Raw genomic sequence first — 23,819 nt, 5'->3', positions numbered from 1 at the left:
GGAGTTTACTCATGCACCTACTAGAGCATCCAGACAGTAATGAATTGCAGTAATATAACCTTGATGTAATAAATGCATGGACCAACTTTTCTGCGTCATGCATTGAAATGATATTTCTTATTTTCACAATATTTCTAAGGTGAAAGAATGCTATCCTATACCTACATGCGAATTGAATGAGAGACCTGCATCAATGATGACACCTAGATCCTTTACTTCAATACCACACGGGATAGATACATGGATAAAGCATGGGGCTACAAAAACAAAACAAAATTTATGTATGACCTCTGGGGAAACCAATCCTACCTAAAAATATGTATTAATAGGCTGCTATATTGACCCATGGGAAATCACATGTCTCAACAGCAGGGACGGTAGGACTGGTACAACAATATTTCACCACATATGGGTTTAGCCTATATTCAAGAAAACTTATCCAACTTAATAAAAGTGAAGGGAAGGAGTACTGTTTGCTTATTATAGAAATTTATGTCTTCTTCTGTTTCCCATTGTTTTTTTAATGTAAGGGTGTTTAGTTGGAAACAGTTGTATTTATTTGCGTCTATAATAAGCAAATACTCCTTCCCTTCACTTTTACTAAGTTGGATAAGTTTTTTGAATATAGGCTAAACCCATATGTGGGTTTATATTTTTAGGTAGGATTGGTTTCCCCAGAGGTCATCCATAAATTTTGTTTTGTTTTTGAAGCCCCACGCTTTATCCATGTGTCTATCTCGTGTGGTGTGCTTTGGTGTTGCATGTCAATGAGTGTCAGGAATTATCAATTGATCTTGTTCAGTAAGCAAAACTTGCATACTTTTTCCGCGGTTTGTTTTGTTGTATGGACAGTAAAGGCATTACCGAGTGAAATTATGTCTTTGGAATTAGTGTGTGCTGCACATACTATCAGTGTAAATCTTTCCCTTTCATCAATTTACAGTTAGAGCAATTATGTCGGCTGATTGCGCTGAAATAGATGATGGCAAATGTTTATCTTTGAGTACTGTGTCTGCCGTCACTACGGCATAGCCCATTAGTGTTTTTCCCAATTCGTTTTTCTTTGAAGATCCATCAACAAATACTACCTCTCCCCGAGGCAACGGTAGGTCACTTAAATCTAATCTAGATTCAGCTGTGTGTTCTGCGAGTGCTTGGCAGTCGTGTTGCTTTCTGTCATCAGGTAAAGGTAATAATGTGGCTGGATTCAATGTGGTGCATCGTTCGATGGTGAGATGGGGCTGTGACAGCAATGTGGCCATGCAGGAGAGGTGCCTTGCGGGTGATAGAAAGATCATATTAGTTTGCAGTAGCAAAGCAGCCACTGCATGTGAGACCTTAAGGGTCAATGGGTGAAATAGAACAATTCCGGCACTTACTTCTACTGCCATCGACGCTGCTATCACCGTCCTCACACAGTGTGGTAATGCGCAGGCTACATTATCCAATTTGGAAGAAAAATAAGCTATTGGTCTCAGTTTATCTCCATGTTGCTGGCTTAGAACAGAAGTGAAATATTTGTCTTTGCATAACGGTTTATTATAATTTGGCAAGGCTAGAGCTAAACTGGAGGTCAGTGCCTGTTTAATATCGCAAAAGGCTTTTTCTGCTTCTGACGTCCAGTTCAGCGGTGGTTTCCATAATGGCGATTTGTTTTTACTAACTTTGTGCCCCTCCTTAGCTAGCTGATTTAAGAGGACCACAGTGTCTTCTTTACATGCTTCTAGACTTGGAGAAGCCACTAATATATTGTCAACATAAATTAGTATCTGGCTTCCCCCAGGTGGTTGAAATTTGGACATGCTGGCATGCATGGTTTGTGAATATATAGTAGGGCTTTCGCAATAGCCCTGGGGAAGTCTAGTATAGGCGTATCATTTCCCCCTAAATGTGAAAGCGAACCAAAATTGACTGTCTGTGTCAATGGGAATGGAGGAAAAGGCATTGCTAATGTCGACCACAGTAAGTATTTGCGCCTCTGGTCTTCAACAACGTGTGTGGGTCAGGTACACACGGAGCTCGTTGTGCTACTGCGGCATTTACTGCCTGCAGATCTTGCACCATTCTCCATCCTATTGAGGGAGCTTGCCTTTTTACCAGGAATATAGGTGTATTGCTGTAGATAAACAAAACTTAGACATAAAACAAAAAATCAGTTCAGTTAGTCAAAATCCAGTCAGTAGTGTCACAACATTAATTTTTCCAGTTGAACATAGTCAGGTAAAATAATGATTATCATTATTCTTTAAATGCTTTTGGTCTCTGTTCAAGTAAACAAAAAGGGCACAGCACAAGTCATGACCATAACATTGTAGTAATCTCAATGCTACTTTTTAAATCATGCATCAAAATGCTATGGTTGGTGCAACACAGTAAAAGAAGACTAAATTCAAAACTAAACCCAGAAAAAGAACCCAGAGTGCACAAAATTCACTTAAAATTGCACAGTTTAGGTGTTATATTTTTTATACATATATTTTTTCCAGCTTTCCACAAACTTAATTTAAAAACTATTTGGTGTTTGTGTCTATTTCATGCTTTTTCAAAATGTAAACTAAAAATATTTTCCCATATTTCCTTTAAGGCTGAATAAAGTGGAAACCCGCTGTAAATCACTGTGCTGATGCCCAGACGTCAAAATCTATTGCTAAGAGTTCAGTCTTTCATTATACCCATTTCCTGAATTACTTTACTTTAAACTTTCTTTGACTGCTCTTTTCCTGTACTTCGCCCATATCCGTCCCAACAATACCTGCGTTCTGGCTGCCAATTCCAACACATCGTGACTCAGAGGCTGTCCTCCTTGTCCTCAAGGGGGCCAGTCACCTTTTACATGGTGCCAGTCCACACACACACACACACACACACACACACACACACACACACACACACACACACACACATATATATATATGCGCTGCACTTCTCTGCCATTTTAAGTGATAAGACAGGGGAGGAGCTGCCAGCGCAGAGGGAAGCGCTGGTGGCTGCGCTAGCAGTCCCATCGCCCCCTCCTCTTCTACTCCTTCCTTGTCAGCCCTACACACCCCTCCCCTATGCCTTCTCCTTATTCTTATATTTCTGTTTTATGGCTCCCTGTAACTCACTTAGACTTTTTACCCGTAATTGCCAGTCAAATCCGTATTTTATTTTATTTTAATTTTAGTTTTTCTTTTGGCTCTGGTTTACTGGATGTCTTACCCATTTTTGTGTGCTTTTTGTACCTAGGGTATCCTAAAACACTGGTACTTACATTTACATTTGCAGCATTTACCAGACGCCCTTATCCAGAGCGACTTACAATCAGTTGTTACAGGGACAGTCCCCCCCTGGAGCAACTTAGGGTTAAGTGTCTTGCTCAGGGACACAATGGTAGTAAGTGGGATTTGAACCTGGGTCTCCTGGTTCATAGGCGAGTGTGTTACCCACTAGGCTACCACCACCCCTACTTGATGACAGGACAGTGTATCAAAATTCCTCTCGTGGTGTATTCCAAATCAACCTAAAATCTTTTTGGGGTGGGAATACCTTGCCTTTGCCTCCACGAGAGTCCACTGTTTACCTTCCTGTGAGTTTTGTATGGAGTGTCCGTCTAGTGACTTTCACTCCCACTCATCCACATATTCACACCCGCACGCACGCTCATACACCTGTATGAGTTTTACACAACTTTTTATTGTACTATTGAACGTTCCTTTTTTCATGGGCAGGGGAGTCCGCCCTCCCCGCGGAATTTAACTGCTATTAAGCAGAGGAGTCTACACCTCCCACACAGAATTTAACTCACCTGAGAGGACTCCGCCGTCCTAGTAGAATTTAACTGCTGCCTGTTACCTGCCTAGAATATAGTCTAGAATATTCAGGGTTTGTTTAAGTAACCTCTCGTTACTCCAGTTACCTCTTTTTATGTAACCAGTAACTTCTTTTTATGTAACCTCTTGTTACCATACCATTCATACCATTTAAATAGAAGTCAACTTACCCCATGCCTTCTCTCACTCATAGAATTCCTTCAACCTCCAGACTTCCAGTCGACGGTCGGCCTACCAGTCCCCAAAGGGGTCTGTTCCTGACTCCTCTTAAGGGGTCAGCCTTGGCCAAGGTTTTCCTGGTGTCCGCCCCGTCCACTGGAAATCCTTTGGTGTCTTGGAATCCGGCTTGAAGGACCAATTTAATGTTAGGGTTATGCATCGTTCCAACATTTATAAAACAGAGAGAAATGACACGAAGCATTTGAGATCCTTTTTACTTGCAAGGAGAGCGTTCAAAGACACGCATTCACATCATGTCTCCAATGACTCTGCGGTCTCAATTGCTTCCTCTGATTTTATTCAGTTTGTACAGGGCGGTACATCATCATAAAATCATACCATATGAGTTAATAATTAATTATGTCTGCGTGTAGGCTTAGTTCCTTCTTCACTGTTGTTGAGGTCAAAGTCGCTGGTTTCCTGCTGGTCCTCATCTGCACGTCTTCCCTTATCTGTTTGTTGTCACTCAGGTCGCGGTCACACTGCCCTGCAAACTTGTAAACCAACCTTTGTCCTACGGCTTCTCATGCAAGTGATTAACGATTAATATAGTTGCTGTTTTCCAAAGATTAATACATGTGAGATATAAATGAAAAAGAAGTAATTGCATTATAACTGATATACTTTTTCCAACACTTGGTTAAATAGAAAGGCTATACAGAGTTATGATGTAGTCAGCCAGCTTATATCTGGCTGCTTGAGACCCAAGTACAAGAGCTTCTGTCTTGTCAGGGTTTAACAGGAGAAAGTTGGTGAGCATCCACTGTCTAATGTCCTTCAGACAATTCTCTGTGTGTCGTCAGCGTAGCAATGAAAGCTAACACCGTGTTTGCGGATGATGTCACCTAAAGGTAACATGTTTAGGGAAAAATGTAACGGACCTAGAACAGAACCTTGTGGAACACCAAACTCTACTCTATGTGAAGACGAAACACCATTGATGTCCACAAACTGATATCAGTTGGTCAGATATGATCTGAACCATTCAAAGGCTGTTTCCTTAATCCCAATAACATTCTCTAACCTGACAAGGAGAATAGCGTAATCGATAGTGTCAAACGCTGCACTCAGATCAAGCAGGACAAGCAGCGAGATGCGTCCCTGATCAGAGGCCAACAGCAGGTCATTAACCACTTTAACCAGCGCTGCCTCAGTGCTATGATGAGGTCTATATCCCATTTGATATACTTTGTGGATATAGTTGCTGTCTAGGTATGCATTCGGCTGCTGGGCTATGACCTTTTCTAAGATAAGGTTGAAGCGTTCTAATCAGTGGTCAGCTATTTGAAGATTATTTTCCATTCATAAAACCATTGCTATTATGATGATATTGAGTGGTAGTATTCGTTTCTGTCTTATTTCTGGTTAGTTTGGCTATAGTGTTAAACAGGAATCCAGGATTATTTTTGTTTTTGTCTAACGAGGACAGATACGTTGATCGAGCCACGCTAAGAGCCTTCTTATAGTTAAGTAGGCTCTCCTTCCATGCTATTCGGAATACGTTTAATTTACTTTGACGCCATGTACGTTCTAATTTCCGGGCAGTCTTCTTAAATGAACGTGTGTGATCATTATACCAAGGAATTAAGTTTTTATCTCTTACTATCTTCCTTTTGAGGGGAGCGACTTTTTCTAACGTACTACACAGTGTTAATTCTAGACATTTGGTTGCTTGGTCGAGTTCAGCGGGGTCTGACGGTGAATTTTAAAACAAATTTGTTTTGTTTTAACCAAGTTTCGGTCAGGCACAGTACATCAAACCCCTGATCTGTAATAATTTCATTGACAATGAGCGTTTTAGGTTTTTTATTATTAAGTGAAGTGATTGTCACACGTGATACACAGCACACAGTGCACACAGTGAAATTTGTCCTCTGCATTTAACCCATCACCCTGAGTGAGCAGTGGGCAGCCATGACAAGCGCCCGGGGAGCAGTGTGTGGGGACGGTGCTTTGCTCAGTGGCACCTCAGTGGCACCTTTGCGGCTCGGGATTCGAACCGGCAACCTTCTGATTACGGGGCCACTTCCTTAACCGCTAGGCCACCACTGCCACTGTAAGGGATCTAACATTTAATAATCCTATTAATATATCGGGGGTGCTGATGGTACGTTCAGAAGGAATGATGTCAATGGCTATCAAATCCTCTGATTCTATTTTAGGCCCATCTGCACCCTACAGTATAATACATGTCTGCAAACTTTGTTGTCAATGGATTTCAACAGGATTTTGCTGCCACAATACAACCCGAATTCCAAAAAAGTTTCAACATTCTTTAATCTTGAATGCATTTTGCAATTATAGGCACAAAATGAGCCCATATCAAATTTGATGCTTGCTGTACCTGAGTGAACTTTTGGTTCTTTACGAACCGCCACGCCCCCTTTGATCAATGGGTGCAGGGTCACTACTGGTACCAAAGGTGCAGAAGGTCACAGCTGGGAGCAGATCCTTCTCCTATAGAGCTCCGCAGTTGTGGAACAGCTTGCCTGTCAGTGTCCGGGACTCAGACACAGTCTCAGTGTTTAAATCCAATCTCAAAACCTATCTGTTTTCTCTGGCTTTTATTTAAAGTCCTAGACCCTCATTTCACTTCACTTTGACGCAGTGTCAATTATAAAGTCCAGTTTATCACAGAGTCCCCCTGTTAGACACAGACAAAGTTAAATTCACCCTAGTTAGGCTGTCCTAGTTAGGGTACCGGGCCACTGTACCACCAATATACCACTATAACCACATATTTCAGTATCGGTCGTACAGTGCAACCGTCTGCCGCTGCTTCTGTTTGTTTTTCTCCGAGACACGGAATCAAGCACCCAGACTACTGGCAGACCCCAGTGAAGAGACCAGCAAATAAATCCTGGTTCCTGACAACTGCTTAACAAGGACATACCATGAAACAAACCAGAGGGACACCACAGCGTTACAACTACAGCTATAGGGATCTTCAAATGGACCAGTAACATCATTATGGACATGTAATCTAGACCATGACACTGACTGCATCCTGGACTTCTCCAACCCTACAACTGTAGGACTTATTATTATATCATCAACCCTGCACTGACACAATTTGCAGGCTCACTCTACCCTGGAATGGGGTCCCTCTCTGTATCACTCCTTCCCAAGGTTTCTTCCTTTCTTTTTTTCTCTCTCCTAGAGTTTTTTTTGTGTCGAGTTTTTCCTTGTGTGCAGAAGGGTCAAGTGTGGGGGGTGTCAACTGTAAGGCCTGTCAAAGCCCATTGAGACATACTGTACGTGATTTTGGGCTATATAAGAAATAAATGTTGTTGTTGTTGTTGTTGTTGTTGTTGCTGTAAGTATCAAAATACACTGATCAAAAAAATAAAGGCAACAAAAAATAAGACATCCGAGATCTGAATTAATGAAATATTCTTATTTGTAGCAACCCTTGGATCCCAAAGTGAGTCTCGACAGATGCTTAGGTTCTTTTGCTTTATACATAGTTCTTGAAAACTCATCCAGTCTTTGTTTCTTTACAGCACCGTGAAAACTACATTAAAATACAGAGAAACAAACACATAACCATACATTTTACACATAAATAAGAATTCTAAATACACATCATGAAAATAAACATACCTTGCTGCGTTCACCAAGGAATGCAAACATCCAGCATGACAATCAATTCCTCTGTTATCTTACAAGTGGCCAAGACCATCTTCGGCAATACACATGCAGCTCAATTGGGCAATAAACTAATCCAGTGAACAGAACATGGCACAGCTCACTTAACAATCAACACCTGCTGGCCACATTAATCTAACTCCTCCTCCCACGCAAAGCACAGCACCACCCACAGGACAAAACACAAGACCACATGGACACACACCACTCAATCACAAATATATGAACAATATTATTGTCTTTTACACTCCCACCAATCATGTCATGTTGTCACAACCATACATGATTCCCAAATTCTATGGACCATCTACAACACCACAAAAATGTGCAAATAAGCACAAAACAAAGTGAATTATAGTTGTACATCTTTCAATATATTTTTATGAGTGTATACCTCATAACTATTCACTTTCAAGTACCAGGACTAGCTTTTGTATTGGTCTTTCTATAAATGAGGGTTTAACACTAGAACTCCCGGTTTTTCTGACCCCCTCAGTCCTACCAGAGGTAGACCAAATGGCCCCTTGATTTGAAACTAAGAACTCAGTCACCAACAATTCACTCCCATTCATTTATAAATGACTGGCCCATTGGATTGTGTCACTCCACATCCCCCCATTACCTGAAGAACCCATTACCTGTGAGGCCTGGCACATTTGCATTTTTTTACTCAGAGTAGCTCAAATCCAAGGCAGGCCAAACCTCTGATTATGACATGGAAAGCTTGCCATATCTATACAACATATCCCACACACTGACTGACCTACAAATATGAAAGACACACATTCACAAAATATACGGAATCACAAGTCTGTTTAATTTATAAAAAAAAAAATTCAATTCACTGCAATTGGTGCAAGTGAGTTTGTAACACTTTGCACAGGTAAACCAGCTGCTATTTCTGTTGCAGATCTCTTGTACCTGGCACTGAGTTGTCTATACAAGTCATGGCACAGCAGCAGCCTTCCTCTCTATCTCCATTGCCTTTTGTTGCATAAATCGACAATGGAGTTCCTTGGCTACAAGACTCAGAAAGAATCTTCTTTTGCCTTCCCACCCTGTACATGCTTTGTACACAACGTAGGAATTTGCCACCACCAGGTCCAGCATGTTGTAAAACACAGCTACTGACAAACACCTTGGGACTCTCACCAGAAAATTAAAACTCAGTAAATCTAGTGCTAAAATACTTCATGCATGGCTGTGGTATGGTTACAGGTACAAACAAGCCGCAAAGTTGCCAAGAGATTACACTGCTGCCAAGGCTTTGGCTCTGCTGCAAAACATGGACTCCTGTGACTCAGATGGCGGGGAAGAATCCATTCACTTGCAAGAGAGTTCGGTCTTTGACATGTCTTCAGGTGAGGACATGTGTTCTGGGTTAGAGAGTAGAACTCCTCCTTCGAAGAAAGGTCGGCTGCAGACACAGCCCACACGGCTGCATGTTTTAATCTTCCGTCAACACGAAGTTCACCCTTGCTCAAGAATGGAATAAGATGGAAGAGATGACTGGAACTGGTCAAGCCTTGTCCTGCTTCAAGTGTCTTCATCTCTTGGCTGAATGACTGCTGTTGGACAAGCCTTATTAAAACTTTAGCTGCACTCTCAGGTCGGCCTTCCTAAGGCCTCCTCCACGTCTCTTGATGTACTGGCCTGTCTCATGGTAGCGCCTCCATGCTATGAACACTACACTGACAGACACAGCAAACCTTCTTGTCACAGCTCACATTGATCCTGGATGAGCTGCACGACCTGAGCCACTTGTGTGGGTTGTGGACTCTCATGCTACCAAAACATAGGTACTGAGAAGTGGTCTGTGGTCACCACCTGCAGAATCACTCGTTTATCTTGTTCTTCTACTTCTTTTTCTTCATCTCCAATGCATCTCCTCCAGTTTTCATCGTACAACCTTTGTACAACATCATTCAAAACTTTACACGACTATCCGGCCTATAACTAATAAATTTTTCCCATTTTTAATATGGGACCACTTTTTGATGACCTCTTACGACCACTATTTATATCGTAGACACCCGAAATTTAGCATGCCTTATGTCCATGATCCCCTCTTTGCGCTCATAAACCTCTTCTGACCTCTTCTGGAGTCAATGTTTCAAGGAATACAGCCAGAACAAGCCCTTTAATCAAAGACCACATCTCTTGATGTACTCTCGAGCCTGACTGAGGTTTCCTTTTGAAGGGTATAGATGAGTTTTGGAAATCTGTTCTTTGGTCTGAGACTAAACTGGAACTGTTTGGGCACATGGATGTTGCATATGTTTGACAAAGAAAGTGTCACGCCGGAGTATTGTTTGGGAAGAATGACGGATGGCAGGGTGACAGGGGGAAAACAGTTTATTTACGAGAAAAAACAAAAATACGTCAGGGAAAAAAGGTCAAAAGTCCAATGAACAAAACCACCGCGCCTTGCGCTGAACCGAGGGAAGGGGCGAAGTCCCACTCGACCCTCGGGCTGGTGCGGCACTCGTCGGCGGGGTCCTCCTCACGAGCGCTCCTGCACAAACAGCCAGGCAGGATCATGAGACTCCGCAGGGGTCTGTGGTACAAACAACCACACTTGACAGACACAAAGGGGATCAGACTCCGGTAGTCGCGTTGGAGAATCGCTCTGTAGACTCTGGATCACACGGGTCTTTTATATTGAGGCGGATTAGACTAAACCAGCAGCACCTGACGCTCGTTAGCCCGTGAGGATCACTAGCCATGCCGAAGGAGCCTGGAGAGGGAATGTGTTGAGGAACCCACAACCCAGGACTGTGATAAGGGACACGCCCCGTGCACACTAGGGAATTGGGACTTACCCGGGCACCCGCGGCTACATGACATGACACGCAGACACGTACACACAGTCTAATACTCTGGGGAGGGTGAGCGTGTTGGGGGGGCGGAGCCAGCACGGACGTGACAGTACCCCCCTCTCCAGGCACGCTTCCGACCCGGAAGCGACGCCCTCTCACGGATCCTGGGCGTGGGCGCGAGGACTGTGATGAACCGGGAGGTCGGCCCCTCGGCCGCGGGGCTGGGCTGCCGGGCTCGATGGAATTCTTCCACCAATCCCGGATCCAACACATCCCCGGCGGGTACCCAACTCCGCTCCTCTGGACCGTAACCCTCCCAGTCCACCAAGTACTGCAAGACCCCTCCCCGCCTCCGAGAATTGAGGAGCCTCCGGACCTTGTAGGCAGGGGCACCATCCACCCCTACTGCCGCTGGGGGTGTCACGTCCGCGTCGTCCGAGTGCAAGGGTCCCCTCGTGACTGGCCTAAGTAGGGAAACATGGAACACAGGATGAATGCGAAGATCTGAGGGGAGTTTCAGTTTAAATGTTACTGGGTTTACTTGGGACACAACAAGGAAGGGGCCGATAAATCGCGGGGTGAGTTTGGTGCAGGGGAGTTTGAGGCACAGGTCCCTCGTGGAGAGCCAGACCCAGTCACCTTCTCTGATAACAGGCGCAGTCCGCCGCCGACGGTCAGCTTGGACTTTGAAGCGATGAACCGCTGACCGCAAGGCAGTATGTGCTCCTTCCCAGACCTGCTCAGCCCGCCGAAACCACTCATCCACTCGAGCCACCCCAGACTGTTCCCCATCCCAGGGACACAGAGGAGGCTGGCGCCCAAGCAGGCACTGGAAAGCAGTCAGGCCCGTGGCAGAGTGACGCAGGGAGTTCTGGGCGTATTCTGCCCACACGAGGTACTCTGCCCAATCGTGTTGGTTGTACTGGCAGTATGCCCTTAAAAACCTGCTTGACTCCTGCACCATCCTCTCTGCCTGTCCGTTGGACTGTGGGTGATGCCCCGAGGTGAGGCTCACCGCAACCCCCAGCCTCCTAAAGAATGCCTTCCACACCTGGGAGGTGAATTGGGGGCCTCGGTCAGAGAGGATGTCCTCCGTGATGCCATAGACCCGAAAGAGGTGTTGGAAAAGGGCCTCGGCCACCTGGAGGGCAGAAGGAAGGGATGGTATAAATTAAAAATGGTATAAATTTACACCCCTTCGAGAATCGATCCACGACCACCAGAACCGTAGTGTAGCCTTTCGAAACCGGCAGATCCGTCACGAAATCCACTGCTATGTGGGACCACGGTCTTTCCAGTACGGGAAGAGGCACTAATTTCCCGGCGGGTAGGCTACGTGGACTCTTTGTGGTGGCACAAACAGTACAGGAGGAGACACTGGTCTGCACATCTTTCTGTAACGAGGGCCACCAATACTTCCTGGCCACCACTTCTCCCGTTCTGCGAATGCCCAGATGGCCAGTAGCTGGTGATAGAATGGGCCATGGGCCCATTCTATCACCCTCCCACGAAAGTGCTCCGGTACATATGTTCGCTCTGGAGGACATCCAGGAGGAGCCGGGTGATTCCGGGTCTCCTGAATGATCTCCTCGTCAAGGTCCCACATGACCGGGGCAACAATCATGGAAGGGGGCAGAATGGGAGCAGGTTCTTTAGTGACCTCGCCTGCAGAATACTGCCGGGAGAGTGCGTCCGCTCTCCCGTTTAGCTTCCCGGGCCGGTAGGTAATTTTAAATGAGAGCCTGACGAGAGTTCATGCGTTTCGCCTGCCGGATGTATTCCAGGTTCCGGTGATCAATAATAACTTGGAAGGGATGTTGCGCTCCCTCAAGCAGGTGGCGCCACTCCCCCAACGCTGCCCGTACGGCCAACAGTTCCCGGTTTCCCACATCATAGTTAATTTCGGCCTCTGTCAATCTTCGCGAATAGAAGGCGCACGGGAGAAGCTTCCCGGGGTTACCATGATACTGTGACAGTACCGCCCCCAATGACGGGAAAAATGACGGATGGCAGGGTGACAGGGGGAAAACAGTTTATTTACGAGAAAAAACAAAAGTACGTCAGGGAAAAAAGGTCAAAAGTCCAATGAACAAAACCACCGCGCCTTGCGCTGAACCAAGGGAAGGGGCGGAGTCCCACTCGACCCTCGGGCTGGTGTGGCGCTCGTCGGCGGGGTCCTCCTCACGAGCGCTCCTGCACAAACGGCCAGGCACTTGACAGACACAAAGGGGATCAGACTCCGGTAGTCACGTTGGAGAATCACTCTGTAGACTCTGAATCACACGGGTCTTTTATAATGAGGCGGATTAGACTAAACCAGCCGCACCTGACGCTCGTTAGCCCGTGAGGATCACTAGCCATGCCAAAGGAGCCTGGAGAGGGAATGTGTTGAGGAACCCAATACCCAGGACTGTGATAAGGGACACGCCCCATGCACACTAGGGAATTGGGACTTACCCGGGCACTCACGGCTACACGACATGACACGCAGACACGGACACACAGTCTAATACTCTGGGGAGGGTGAGCGTGTTGGGGGGGCGGAGCCGGCACGGACGTGACAGAAAGGGAGAGGCCCTCAACCCCAGTTAAAAATGGGAACATCATGCTGTGGGGCTATTTGCAGCCATAAATATAAATGCCATAAATATAAATGCCTTGAATCCACACAGTTGGTCTTTATGAAGGAAGAACCTTAAGTAGTGTTTGTTTAGATGCTTTGCTTTGAGATCAATACTTTACTTACTTTACAATACCTTTATTTTAAGACCTATGCCACCACCCCAACCATATGCAGTGACACAATGCCAGACGACGGACAATAATGTAGTTGAAAGCTAGTCGTAATTAAATAAATTTAATTTTTCTTGCAGATGCTGAGGTTCTCTATCGAAACTATGATGGAAATGTGATCAGGTTCAACTTTGTGACAAACGAGACAGATGTTTTGGTGAAAAACACAACCTTTGTAAGTAAATGATCCCTTCACAGGACAATAAATCTCTTGCATGGATGTCAGTGAATGACCCTGTTGGAAACATAGTAATCACATGATAATTATAATCCCCATTAAGTTATGTTTTGGGATGTGCACTATTTAATATATTAAGCAGATTTGGGTTCAACTAGAAAATGTTGCCATTAAATTGAAAATTTGAAAATCTGCTTAAAGATGAGTTGTCACTGAACAAGTGACATGACAGAATCCACAATCCCAGAATCCCAGACATTAGTCCCTCTGAGTAGTGTGTTATGTGGACAGTGATTTTATGTTTTCAATATGTTTAGTGTTTTAATAAATATGATTCGTCTTTCTTTCTGTCTTTTTTTCTTTAGGAATCTTTCCATGTTGCAAAATATTCAGTGTCACCAGATTTGAAATATGTTCTCTTTGCCTATAATGTTAAACAAGTGAGTCCTCCATGTTCTTATTTTACCTTTGTTCTATTCATGAATTGTTTGCCATTGTTATCTTATATTCAATCTTGTGTAACTATAATTATAGCCAAATAAAGGTCCTAAAACTTAACGCTGGGGTATACCCCACTATGGACATTGTTTCATTCTGTCTACCTTTACTCTTTACTACCCACTGCTTTCTTTGATCCAATCTGGTACAGTTCCTACCTTCTGCTTTGGCCTTAAGCAGGAGTCATTTGTATGGGACGACATAAAAGATCTTCTGAAAATGGAAGTAAATCATGTCATAGGCCTTATTTTGGTTCATTGCCCAAATGAGACAGGGTTTGCCTCTCCAGCACCTTTTAAAAATGGGTGTTATATTAGTGTGCTTCCACACTGGTTGGGCACTGGGCATTAATTAACAACTCTTTGTTCTGATTGGCTTTCTCTGGGTGTGGGGCATGGATAACCTTTATGAAGCTGTATCTCCACAATGAATATGATTAAATGAAATGGATTTGCACATTGTGCACTCACAGACTTTTTTTTCCCGGTAAAACCTATAGAAACTCTGTGTGAGTCCAGACACCCATCCAATGTCTTCATGTCTGTAGCTACTGCATAAAATAAAACTACCTCACAATTAATTGTTGCTATTGGTGTGTTAAATTCATTATGAAATTTAAAATGTCCTCTTTTTTAACAGGTTTATAAATACTCTTACACTGCAAGTTACATCATTTACAATATTCTTACAAGGTAATATTATTCACTAACGATAACTAATTTGTAGTAGATTTAAACACTGCATGGGCAGAAATATGTAAACATGCATCCTATATTCTAATGCAGTGTAACTGGCAGCATTTATGATGTTTTATTTAATTAAAAAATATTCCTGTTTTTTGTCTTTCTGACATTCTTGAATTATACAGCTCTGCTTTTCCACAGGGAGGTGTGGGAGCTGAATCCACCTGAGGTTCAGGATGCTGTCCTCCAGTTTGCTGACTGGGGGGTGCAGGGCCAGCAGCTGGTGTGTTGTGAAGTCTTTGGCCACTTAACGCAATCTTTAATACAGAGTCAGCTTTGAACCTGCATTTCATAAACCCTACTCAACACACACCACAATCGTCTGAGAGAGGAGGCCTATTTCAGAATCAGACACTCAAAAATGTGTGTGTTGTGTATAAAATAGTGTGTTTTCTGTCATAAATATCTGTGTTCTGTTGTCTCTCTGCAGATATACATTTTTGAGAACAATATATATTACCGATCAGATGTCCGGAGTAATTCCCTGAGGCTGACGTCTTCCGGGAAGGAAGAGATTGTCTTTAATGGAATTGCTGACTGGCTGTATGAAGGTTTGTTTGAATGCTACTGATCAACTTTGAAGGCAATTCTGCAGAATTGAGAGAAACAAGAGAGGACTACACATAAAACACAACCAATCAACTCGAAATAGAATAACTAATAAATGAATAATTATAAAATAATAACCCCAGAAGTTAAAAATAAAGAAATGGCGGTGTAAACTAAATCTACTAAATCTAAATCAACTAAATCTCTGTAAATGGTAGTTCAGGTATACACACGTGGACAAAATTGTTGGTACCCTTCAGTCAATGAAAGAAATAACTTTTCTGTGACCATTTAATCTGGCAAAAGTAATAATAAATAAAAATTCAATGAAATTTAACCAATGAAAGTCAGACATTGATTTTCAACCATGCTTCAACAGAATTATTTAAAAAATAAACTCATGAAACAGGCCTGGACAAAAATGATGGTACTCCTAACTTAATATTTTGTTGCACAACCTTTTGAGGCAATCACTGCAATCAAACAATTCCTGTAACGGTCAATGAGACTTCTGCACTTCTCAGCAGGTATTTTGGCCCACTCCTCATGAGCAAACTGCTCCAGTTGTCTCAGGTTTGAAGGGTGCCTTTTACAGACGGGATGTTTCAGCTCTTTCCAAAGATGCTCAATAGGATTGAGGTCAGGGCTCATAGAAGACCACTTTAGAAGAGTCCAATGTTTTCCTCTTAGCCATTCTTGGGTGTTTTAGCTGTGTGTTTTGGGTCATTGTCCTGTTGCAAGACCCATAACCTGCGACTGAGACCAAGCTTTCTGACACTGGCCAGCACATTTCTCTCTAGAATCCCTTGATAGTCTTGAGATTTCATTGTACCCTGCACAGATTCAAGACACCCTGTGCCAAATGCAGCAAAGCAGCCCCATAACATAACAGAATCTCCTCCATGTTTCACAGAAGGGATGGTGTTCTTTTCTTGATATGCTTAATTTTTCAATCTGTGAACATAGAGCTGGTGTGCCTTGGCAAAAAGATACATTTTTGTCTCATCTGTCCATAGGATATTTTTGTGGCTTTTCCACATGTAGTTTGGAAAATTCCAGTCTGGCTTTTTATGATTTGTTTTCAACAATGGTGTCCTCCTTGGTCGTCTCCCATGAAGTCCACTTTGGCTCAAACAATGACGGATGGTGCGATCTGACACTGATGTTCCTTGAGCTTGAAGTTCACCTTGGATCTCTTTAGAAGTTTTCTGGGCTCTTTTGTTACCATTCGTATTATCCGTCTCTTTGATTTGTCATCAATTTTCCTCCTGCGGCCACGTCAAGGGAGGTTGGCTACAGTCCCATGGATCTTAAATTTCTGAATAATATGTGCAACTGTAGTCACAGGAACATCAAGCTGCTTCGAGATGGTCTTATAGCCTTTACTGTTGACATGCTTGTCTATAATTTTCTTTCTAATCTCCTGAGACAACTCTTTCCTTCGCTTCCTCTGGTCCATGTTGAGTGTGGTACACACCATGTCAGGCATGTATTTTTTTTAATAATTCTGTTGAAGAATGGTTGAAAAGCAATGTCTAACTTTTATTAGTTAAATGTCATAAAATGTTTATTTATTATTACTTTTGTCAGATTCAAGTTATTTTTGTGACCATTTTGAGTTTTTCTTTCATTGACTGAAGGGTACCAACAATTTTGTCCCCGTGTGTAGCACAAATTTGATCCCGTAGTGTATACTTACACCACTGGTTGTTCCTTGTGTAGTGGTTTAGACTCTACCCCAATTAGTTCTCTAAGGTGTTCCTAGAACCACCGTAAACATTGCAGGATCTGCAGTTTGAAGAGGTCTATTAGGAATTCAGAGTGGAAGAACCTTCTAGAAAGACTGAAAGAGTAAAGACTTTTATTCGACCCCTTTCACCCAACGTTCTCCTAGTGTGGCCTGACTAGCATTAATGAACGGATATCTTCTTCCATATAAACACTGATTCTGACCCCTGCCCTGTCACTCACCCTCAGTATCGAAACAGTGTGGTGGAAAGGAAGAACTCTGAAGATAACATTTACATTACTAGACATCTGTACATTTCATTTTATTTAAAATTATTGCCTACATCTGGAAGTCCAGATGAACTGCACATCTCCTTAAACCTGTTCAGGTTTATTCTGGATAGTTTGTTCAGTATTTTCTGACTTGTGTGTTTGTAGAGGAGATTCTGAAGTCACACAAAGCACACTGGTGGTCACCAGATGGAGAAATGTTGGCATTTCTCCTGATCAATGACACCCTGGTGCCCAACATGGCACTACCACAATTCACTGGGGCAACTTATCCCAAAGGGAAGTCTTACCCATACCCAAAGGTAATTTTATAGTGATATTTGTCATGTAATGCAAAATGATGAAGATCATTTGAAGAAATAAAATATGAGCTATTATCATTATTTCAATCTGAATTTTGTCTGTGTATTTGTGTTTGTGTTATGACAGGCTGGCCAACCCAACCCCATAGTGAGGCTGTTTGTGGTCAATCTTTATGGTCCCACACACACTCAGGAGCTGATGCTTCCTGACTCTCTCAAACTCAGGTGATGACTCCTGAAGAAATGTCACACGCCCAGTTATTAAATTTGCGCCATTAGTCAAAGATGAGCAGCTGCCGTTATCTTCAAGGAATTTGTAAGTGTGTTGAATGAGGAGCAGGTTGGTGTGTGAAGATGTGCTGGCATGTTTCCTGTTCAGGGAGCACTATGTGGTGATGGTGAAGTGGATCAGTAACACTCACACTGCAGTCCGATGGCTGAACAGAACCCAGAATGTGTCCATTCTCACTGTCTGTGATGCCACCGTAGGGGTCTGTGTTAAGGTATGACTTTATTCTCAGCTTTACAAAGAAAACTGTAAGCATTATAAGTATTTCTTTTTCATGTTGGTGATGAATGGAGAGCATGGATAATAAACACAGTAATACTGTTCTGTAAATGCTTGGATTGCCTTACTTATGCCTTTTTGCATAATATGACTTATGCCTTAGTAGCACACTCACCTATGATCCAGAAGACCCAGGTTTAAATCCCACTTACTTTTGTGTCCCTGAGCAAGACACTTAACACTGAGTGTACCTAGGGGGTCTTACAAACCACTGATGTCTGCAGAGCGAATTACAAACTACTGATTGTGAGTCGATCTGGATGAGGGCATCTGATAAATGCCGTCCTGTAACTTATTCATATCTCCTGCCCACTAGGTGGAGCCACATCTCTGTTTTTTCCTGTCTGTCATAATGATTTCCACCTGCTTGTAATTAACCTTCCACCCACAAGGGTGTACCATCTCCCCAGTGGTCTCCATTCCATGTCAGTTGTCTGTGATCAGTACCTGCTCTATAACAGCTCTGCGCTTGTACCCTTATTAAAGAAACTTTGTGTTATGTTTTGCTCCCATGGCTTGTTTACTGTTTTAGATTCCTATTAAAACGCCATGTCATGCACCACATTTCAGAGTCTGGAACTTTGTGACAGTATGTCTATTAAATATTTAATCTGTTACATGAGTGACTAAAGTTTGTCTGAAAGCCTCAGTTTGAAGATCAAACTCTCATTTTATGTACACCTTTTTTTTTTTCTTTTTTTTTCAGAAATATGAAGAAACGTCTGAACTATGGCTCTCAAAGCAGGTACAAGGATCATATGATATATGATACATTGTATGATATTATATTAGAATAGATTATAGACTTTCTTTACTTTATTTAGCAGATGCATTTATCCAAAGCGACTTACAAGAGGACTTTCATGTTCCTTCTGTTCTGTTTCCAGGAGCAAGAACCCATTTTCACCAGAGACAGCAGCACATTCTTTCTCACTGTACCAGTTAAGCAGGGGGGACAGGGAGAATTCCACCACATTGCCATGGTTACTAAACAGGTGAATTGGTCAAATTGTAAAGTATGTGTTCCAATGGTTCTCTAATTTGACATCTTCTAGACTCCAAGGAAAGAACTGAAATAGATATATTAATGAAAACTGAACAATGGCAGTGTTGTGATTACAGATTATATTGAGTTGAATAGGATGTCTGAAATGTTAGTTGAAATAAATATTGGAACCAATAGTGATCCCTGCATTATAAATTTGTATGTTGTTGCACAGATATTACAAAGACTGTAGAGTTGTGTCTAGAGATTTTTATTCTGTTTTATTGTGAAGCTGGAAGCCACATACGAATAATTGCAGGAATACAATTAAAATAAATATGAACACTGAAAATCTCCCTACAGCCTAGAAACGATCAAGCCAGGGTTCAACTGACATCCGGAAACTGGGAAGTGACTAGAGTCTTGGCCTATGATGAAAGTGATCAGCTTCTGTGAGTTGCAGTTCTTTCCTTTTTTGGACACAATAAAAAGTTGATGACTGCTGATTTAGTTCTTTTCTGGGTTTTTTTGTCTGTTCAGATATTTCTTAAGTACAGAAGGATCACCACAAAAGCGTCATTTGCACAGGTCGGTGTCTAGTCTTATCCTGACACAACCATAATTTTGGAACACAGTCAGTATAATCAGACCACATTACGCTTTTCCATTGATACCATTCGTTATGCTTAATTCTTAATATAAGACTAACTAACAAGGGACATTCAACAGATTGTACAGAATATTACAAAGTCTTCACAAATGTTTCAGTTCAACTGTAATAATCCCTGTAGTAATTAACAATCAAATAATTTTACATATTGGCTCATTTAGGTGGTACAGGGTATTGTAGATTATTATCTGTCCTCAGGGATGTCTAATGGTCTGACCATCAGAACATTTTCACTCTTCATTAATAATATCTGTACATGGACATGCAGGAAAAGATGACTATTTTGAATTCTGCATTCTGTTACTGTGAAACTGGTGCAAGGCTAAAGTGGTGCAAGGCTAAACTTGATCCTCTAATCCGTCAGTGTGTCAGCTTTGGGCCTTTCCCCACCTCGCTGTCTCACCTGCACCCTGAGCAGTGAGAGAGGGACCTTCTACGACGCCACCATGAGCCCCGATACACAACACGTAATTCTCAAATCCCGAGGTATGAGCCTCTTTATACATCCTAGCACATTCAGATACATCCACTATCAGAGTAGATTACTGCACTGTAATGAGAGGCAGGACATTTCCCTGATATACAGGGTGAAATGTCAGTCAATCTGTGTGTGTGTGTGCGTGTGTGTGTGTGTGTGTGTGTGTGTGTGTTCAGAGTACATCACTGTATGCACAGAATTTGTTCTGTTTAATTTTATTTAGGTCCTGGGGCTCCGTCTGTGATCCTGCTGAGCTGTAATAATCTTCATTGTGAGTTCTATTCAATTTTTTCCTACATCAGGAATCCCACTCAAACTGGGAACACGAGGAAGTTTGTCATGCAAATACCAAAAGGCAGAGAGCAGGAAAGAAAAAGCATGTGCATTTTGAATTATATTCTTTAGGTTTCTTCTTCTGTCTTCACAGCCTACACAGTTCTGGTAGAAAACTCCGCTTTCAGACAGGCCTTGGGGCAAAAACGTATCCAAGATACAGAGTTCAGATTTGTCTCTGAAGAGCAGACAGGTAAGGAGTCATGATGCATGGTTAATAAAATATGGTCTCATTCATGACTGTCCTGAGTCAAACTTCTTTCCTCTCCATTTCAGACCTGCCTCTGAAAATCTACTACCCTGTGGACTTCTCGGATTCTCTGATCTATGGTCTGCTGTTGTTGGTGTATGTATTTTACTTCCTTCGCTTCATTACCTTTTTGTCCTCAAGATCAAAAGTAATCAGACGAGAAAACAGATCTGAACCATTTTTTGCTAGCAGGTTTTTTCCAAATCAGGGTCTAAAATCTACAACAACTTTATACTTTTATACTACTTGGTACTATACTACCATGTAGGGTGGATCTGAGGTGGATTTAATAGTAAATTGCAGCTCAACTAGCAAAAGTAAATTACATTACAACAATATTTAAATGTATAATTACTTATTGTTTGCATTTCTGCTCAAATTCATTATACACTTATTTAATTACTTAGACACATATCTGTGTAGCAGTTATTTGGTATTCAGATGTTTTGAATTTTGAAAACTGTCAAAATTCATTTTAATACAAAATAAGAAAAAGGCCCATTTGATAATACAGGCAATATTAATTCAGATCCAAAAAATGCATATAAAATGCATATAAAAACATAATGCAAATAATATAATCTCATATTTACTTGAAAATTGTACAGTAACAGTATTTTGATTCTGAGAAATGTTATTATCTCATGAAAATTAGAATTTGATGCATCATCTTTGGAAATATTTTGGATGTACTCTGGGCGTGTTTAGGAATGTCGGCTTCACTAATTCACCAGTCATAATAATTGAATGTCCAGTCATATGAAATCATATGTATTTTTTCTAGCATTGACTGAGTAGAAACATAATTTTAATCTAAATCATGCCTTATGGAATGATTGGACACACTTGTCCACAAAGTACAAAGCCAGTATAAAATACTGCTTCAATAAAAATATTTTTTTGGAAAACACCTCACTACTCCTAGGAAATGAAAGACATACCGCATATCTTTTTTTGGTGAAAGTAGAATAAATTATTAAGTGGCTCACATACTTTTTCATGCTGATTTAGCAGAATTAGTCCCCAGATGTCTATAACAGATCATGGTTTTGATATCTAACCATAATGCCATGAACAATTTTCACATGAGAGGCAAAACGACACTTTTGTAGTTTTTTTTTTTTTATGGGTGCTAAAACAGTGAGGGTGGAGACCTCCAGAGAGTGTAGGTGAGTTGTGTGTGGTGGAGAGAGCAAGAGAGCTTGGGGGAAACAGGCTTTTTGATAATAACTTGTTAACTCCTGTTCAGTTAGGTGTGTACTGACCTTGACTGTTTTGTCATGCAGTGATGAGAGTCCTGGTGGTCAGTCAGTCAGTGATGAGTTCTCTCTGGACTGGGATTCAGTTCTAGTCAGTGCTCATGATGTGATTGTGGCGCGGATGGACGGTAGAGGCTCAGGGTATCGTGGGCAGAGGGTCCTGCAGGACATTCATCCCCATCTGGGCCACCTGGAGGTGCAGGACCACATCACTGCTTTGCGGTAGGTTTCCATAAAGGCCAGTGATGCTGGAATTTATTTCTGAAAAACCAGTATATTATACACTGCCTGTCAAAAAAGGTAACTAGCTGGGTTTAACACAGCAAATAAGTAAGATACTTCCATTGGATATTTACTAAATAGATTATTATGTTTCTGCTAAGTTATTTAACCCAAACTGATGCAGTGAGTAGCTTTTCATTTTATAAATGTTGGAAGACACATCATGTGTTCAACTAATAAGAAATTAATATCTGAAGTAACAGCAATATGAAGGGATCTCAAGGTATTGAATAGCCTTAAGAAAACCACTGGTCAGTAAGGATATTGGGAAAAAAAAGGCTTCAAATAGCTAAGGAGCATTAAGATGGGACTCTGGATCAATGGAAGAAGGTCATGTGGTCTGATTAGTCCAGATTGACCTTGTTTCAGAGTGATTGTGCATCAGGGTAAGAAGAGAGGCACATGAGTGCCCATCGTGCCCAGTTCCTACTGTACAGGCCTGTGATCTGGGTTTGCTGATGTTGATCAGCTATGATCTGGGTTTGCTGATGTTGATCAGGTTGAAGTTCTGTCCTAAGAATGAGGTCACACACACTCTGCTCCCCGGGTGCCTTTCATGGGTGCCCACTGCTCATCAAGGTTATGGGTTAAATGCAGAGGACACATTTTGCTGTGTCACCATGGGCTGTGCTATGCTCTGTGTCACAATGACAAAAATCACTTTCACTTTCATATTGAAAATTTCCTTTATCAATAAAAATTAATTTTTCTTTCTCTTTTTTAGGCATATGTTGAAATTGAAATATATTGATCGGACACGGATAGGAGTGTATGGGAAGGTAAGGAATGAAACTTTTATAAATTGTGAGTGGATGAGGATGAGTGGATGGGTATTGTGGGTCAGGGCACAGTGAGTGAGCAACATGCTGTTTTATTTATTTTAATTGTCAATTTTTATTTGATTTTATGTGAGTGAGTTGAGTTGGATACTACAACATGGGTTGTTGCCCAGGGCAACATCATGGGGGTGATGATGGTGGGTGGTAGTAGCCTAGCGGGTAACACACTCGCCTATGAACCAGAAAACCCAGGTTCAAATCCCACTTACTACGATTGTGTCCCTGAGCAAGACACTTAACCCTAAATTGCTCCAGGGGGGACTGTCCCTATAACTACTGATTGTAAGTCGCCCTGGATAAGGGCGTCTGATAAATGCCTTAAAAATGTAAATGATGGTGGTGGCATTATGACATTAGCATTTTTTTTTAACATCAGGCTAGCGCATTTTTTGGGATTGCATTGGCACCCATCTTTTTTCTGAAGAACTCGCAAATTAAACAAACACAAAAGTACCAGACATGATGATACAGATTTATAATTTGCACCAATATTGTCCTAATTATATCATACCAATACATGTGGGATGTGAGCTGCTTACTGCCGACCTGCATAAAGGCACATTTCATTTATGATA

General features: G+C 42.1%; 1 protein-coding gene across 2 annotated transcripts in view; it reads left to right on the top strand.

Moving 5' to 3' along the window:
• Positions 1-23,819, top strand: part of LOC114790508 (inactive dipeptidyl peptidase 10-like) — a 71,427-nt gene that overhangs the window by 39,998 nt on the left and 7,610 nt on the right. For both annotated transcript variants that reach the window (XM_028980638.1, XM_028980639.1), the window contains exons 4-21: positions 13,372-13,466; positions 13,835-13,909; positions 14,607-14,659; positions 14,852-14,933; positions 15,141-15,261; positions 17,426-17,580; positions 17,708-17,805; positions 17,960-18,083; positions 18,855-18,893; positions 19,036-19,143; positions 19,497-19,585; positions 19,674-19,721; positions 20,168-20,289; positions 20,505-20,552; positions 20,709-20,807; positions 20,891-20,960; positions 22,151-22,345; positions 23,130-23,184. In XM_028980638.1, the coding sequence (XP_028836471.1) occupies positions 13,372-13,466; positions 13,835-13,909; positions 14,607-14,659; positions 14,852-14,933; positions 15,141-15,261; positions 17,426-17,580; positions 17,708-17,805; positions 17,960-18,083; positions 18,855-18,893; positions 19,036-19,143; positions 19,497-19,585; positions 19,674-19,721; positions 20,168-20,289; positions 20,505-20,552; positions 20,709-20,807; positions 20,891-20,960; positions 22,151-22,345; positions 23,130-23,184 (1,676 nt within the window). The remainder of the gene's footprint in view (positions 1-13,371; positions 13,467-13,834; positions 13,910-14,606; positions 14,660-14,851; positions 14,934-15,140; positions 15,262-17,425; positions 17,581-17,707; positions 17,806-17,959; positions 18,084-18,854; positions 18,894-19,035; positions 19,144-19,496; positions 19,586-19,673; positions 19,722-20,167; positions 20,290-20,504; positions 20,553-20,708; positions 20,808-20,890; positions 20,961-22,150; positions 22,346-23,129; positions 23,185-23,819) is intronic.

The sequence above is a fragment of the Denticeps clupeoides genome, chromosome 5, assembly GCF_900700375.1.
Source record: "Denticeps clupeoides chromosome 5, fDenClu1.1, whole genome shotgun sequence".
Taxonomy (NCBI): Eukaryota; Metazoa; Chordata; class Actinopteri; order Clupeiformes; family Denticipitidae; genus Denticeps; species Denticeps clupeoides.
This window is presented reverse-complemented; position numbering and strand designations above follow the sequence as displayed.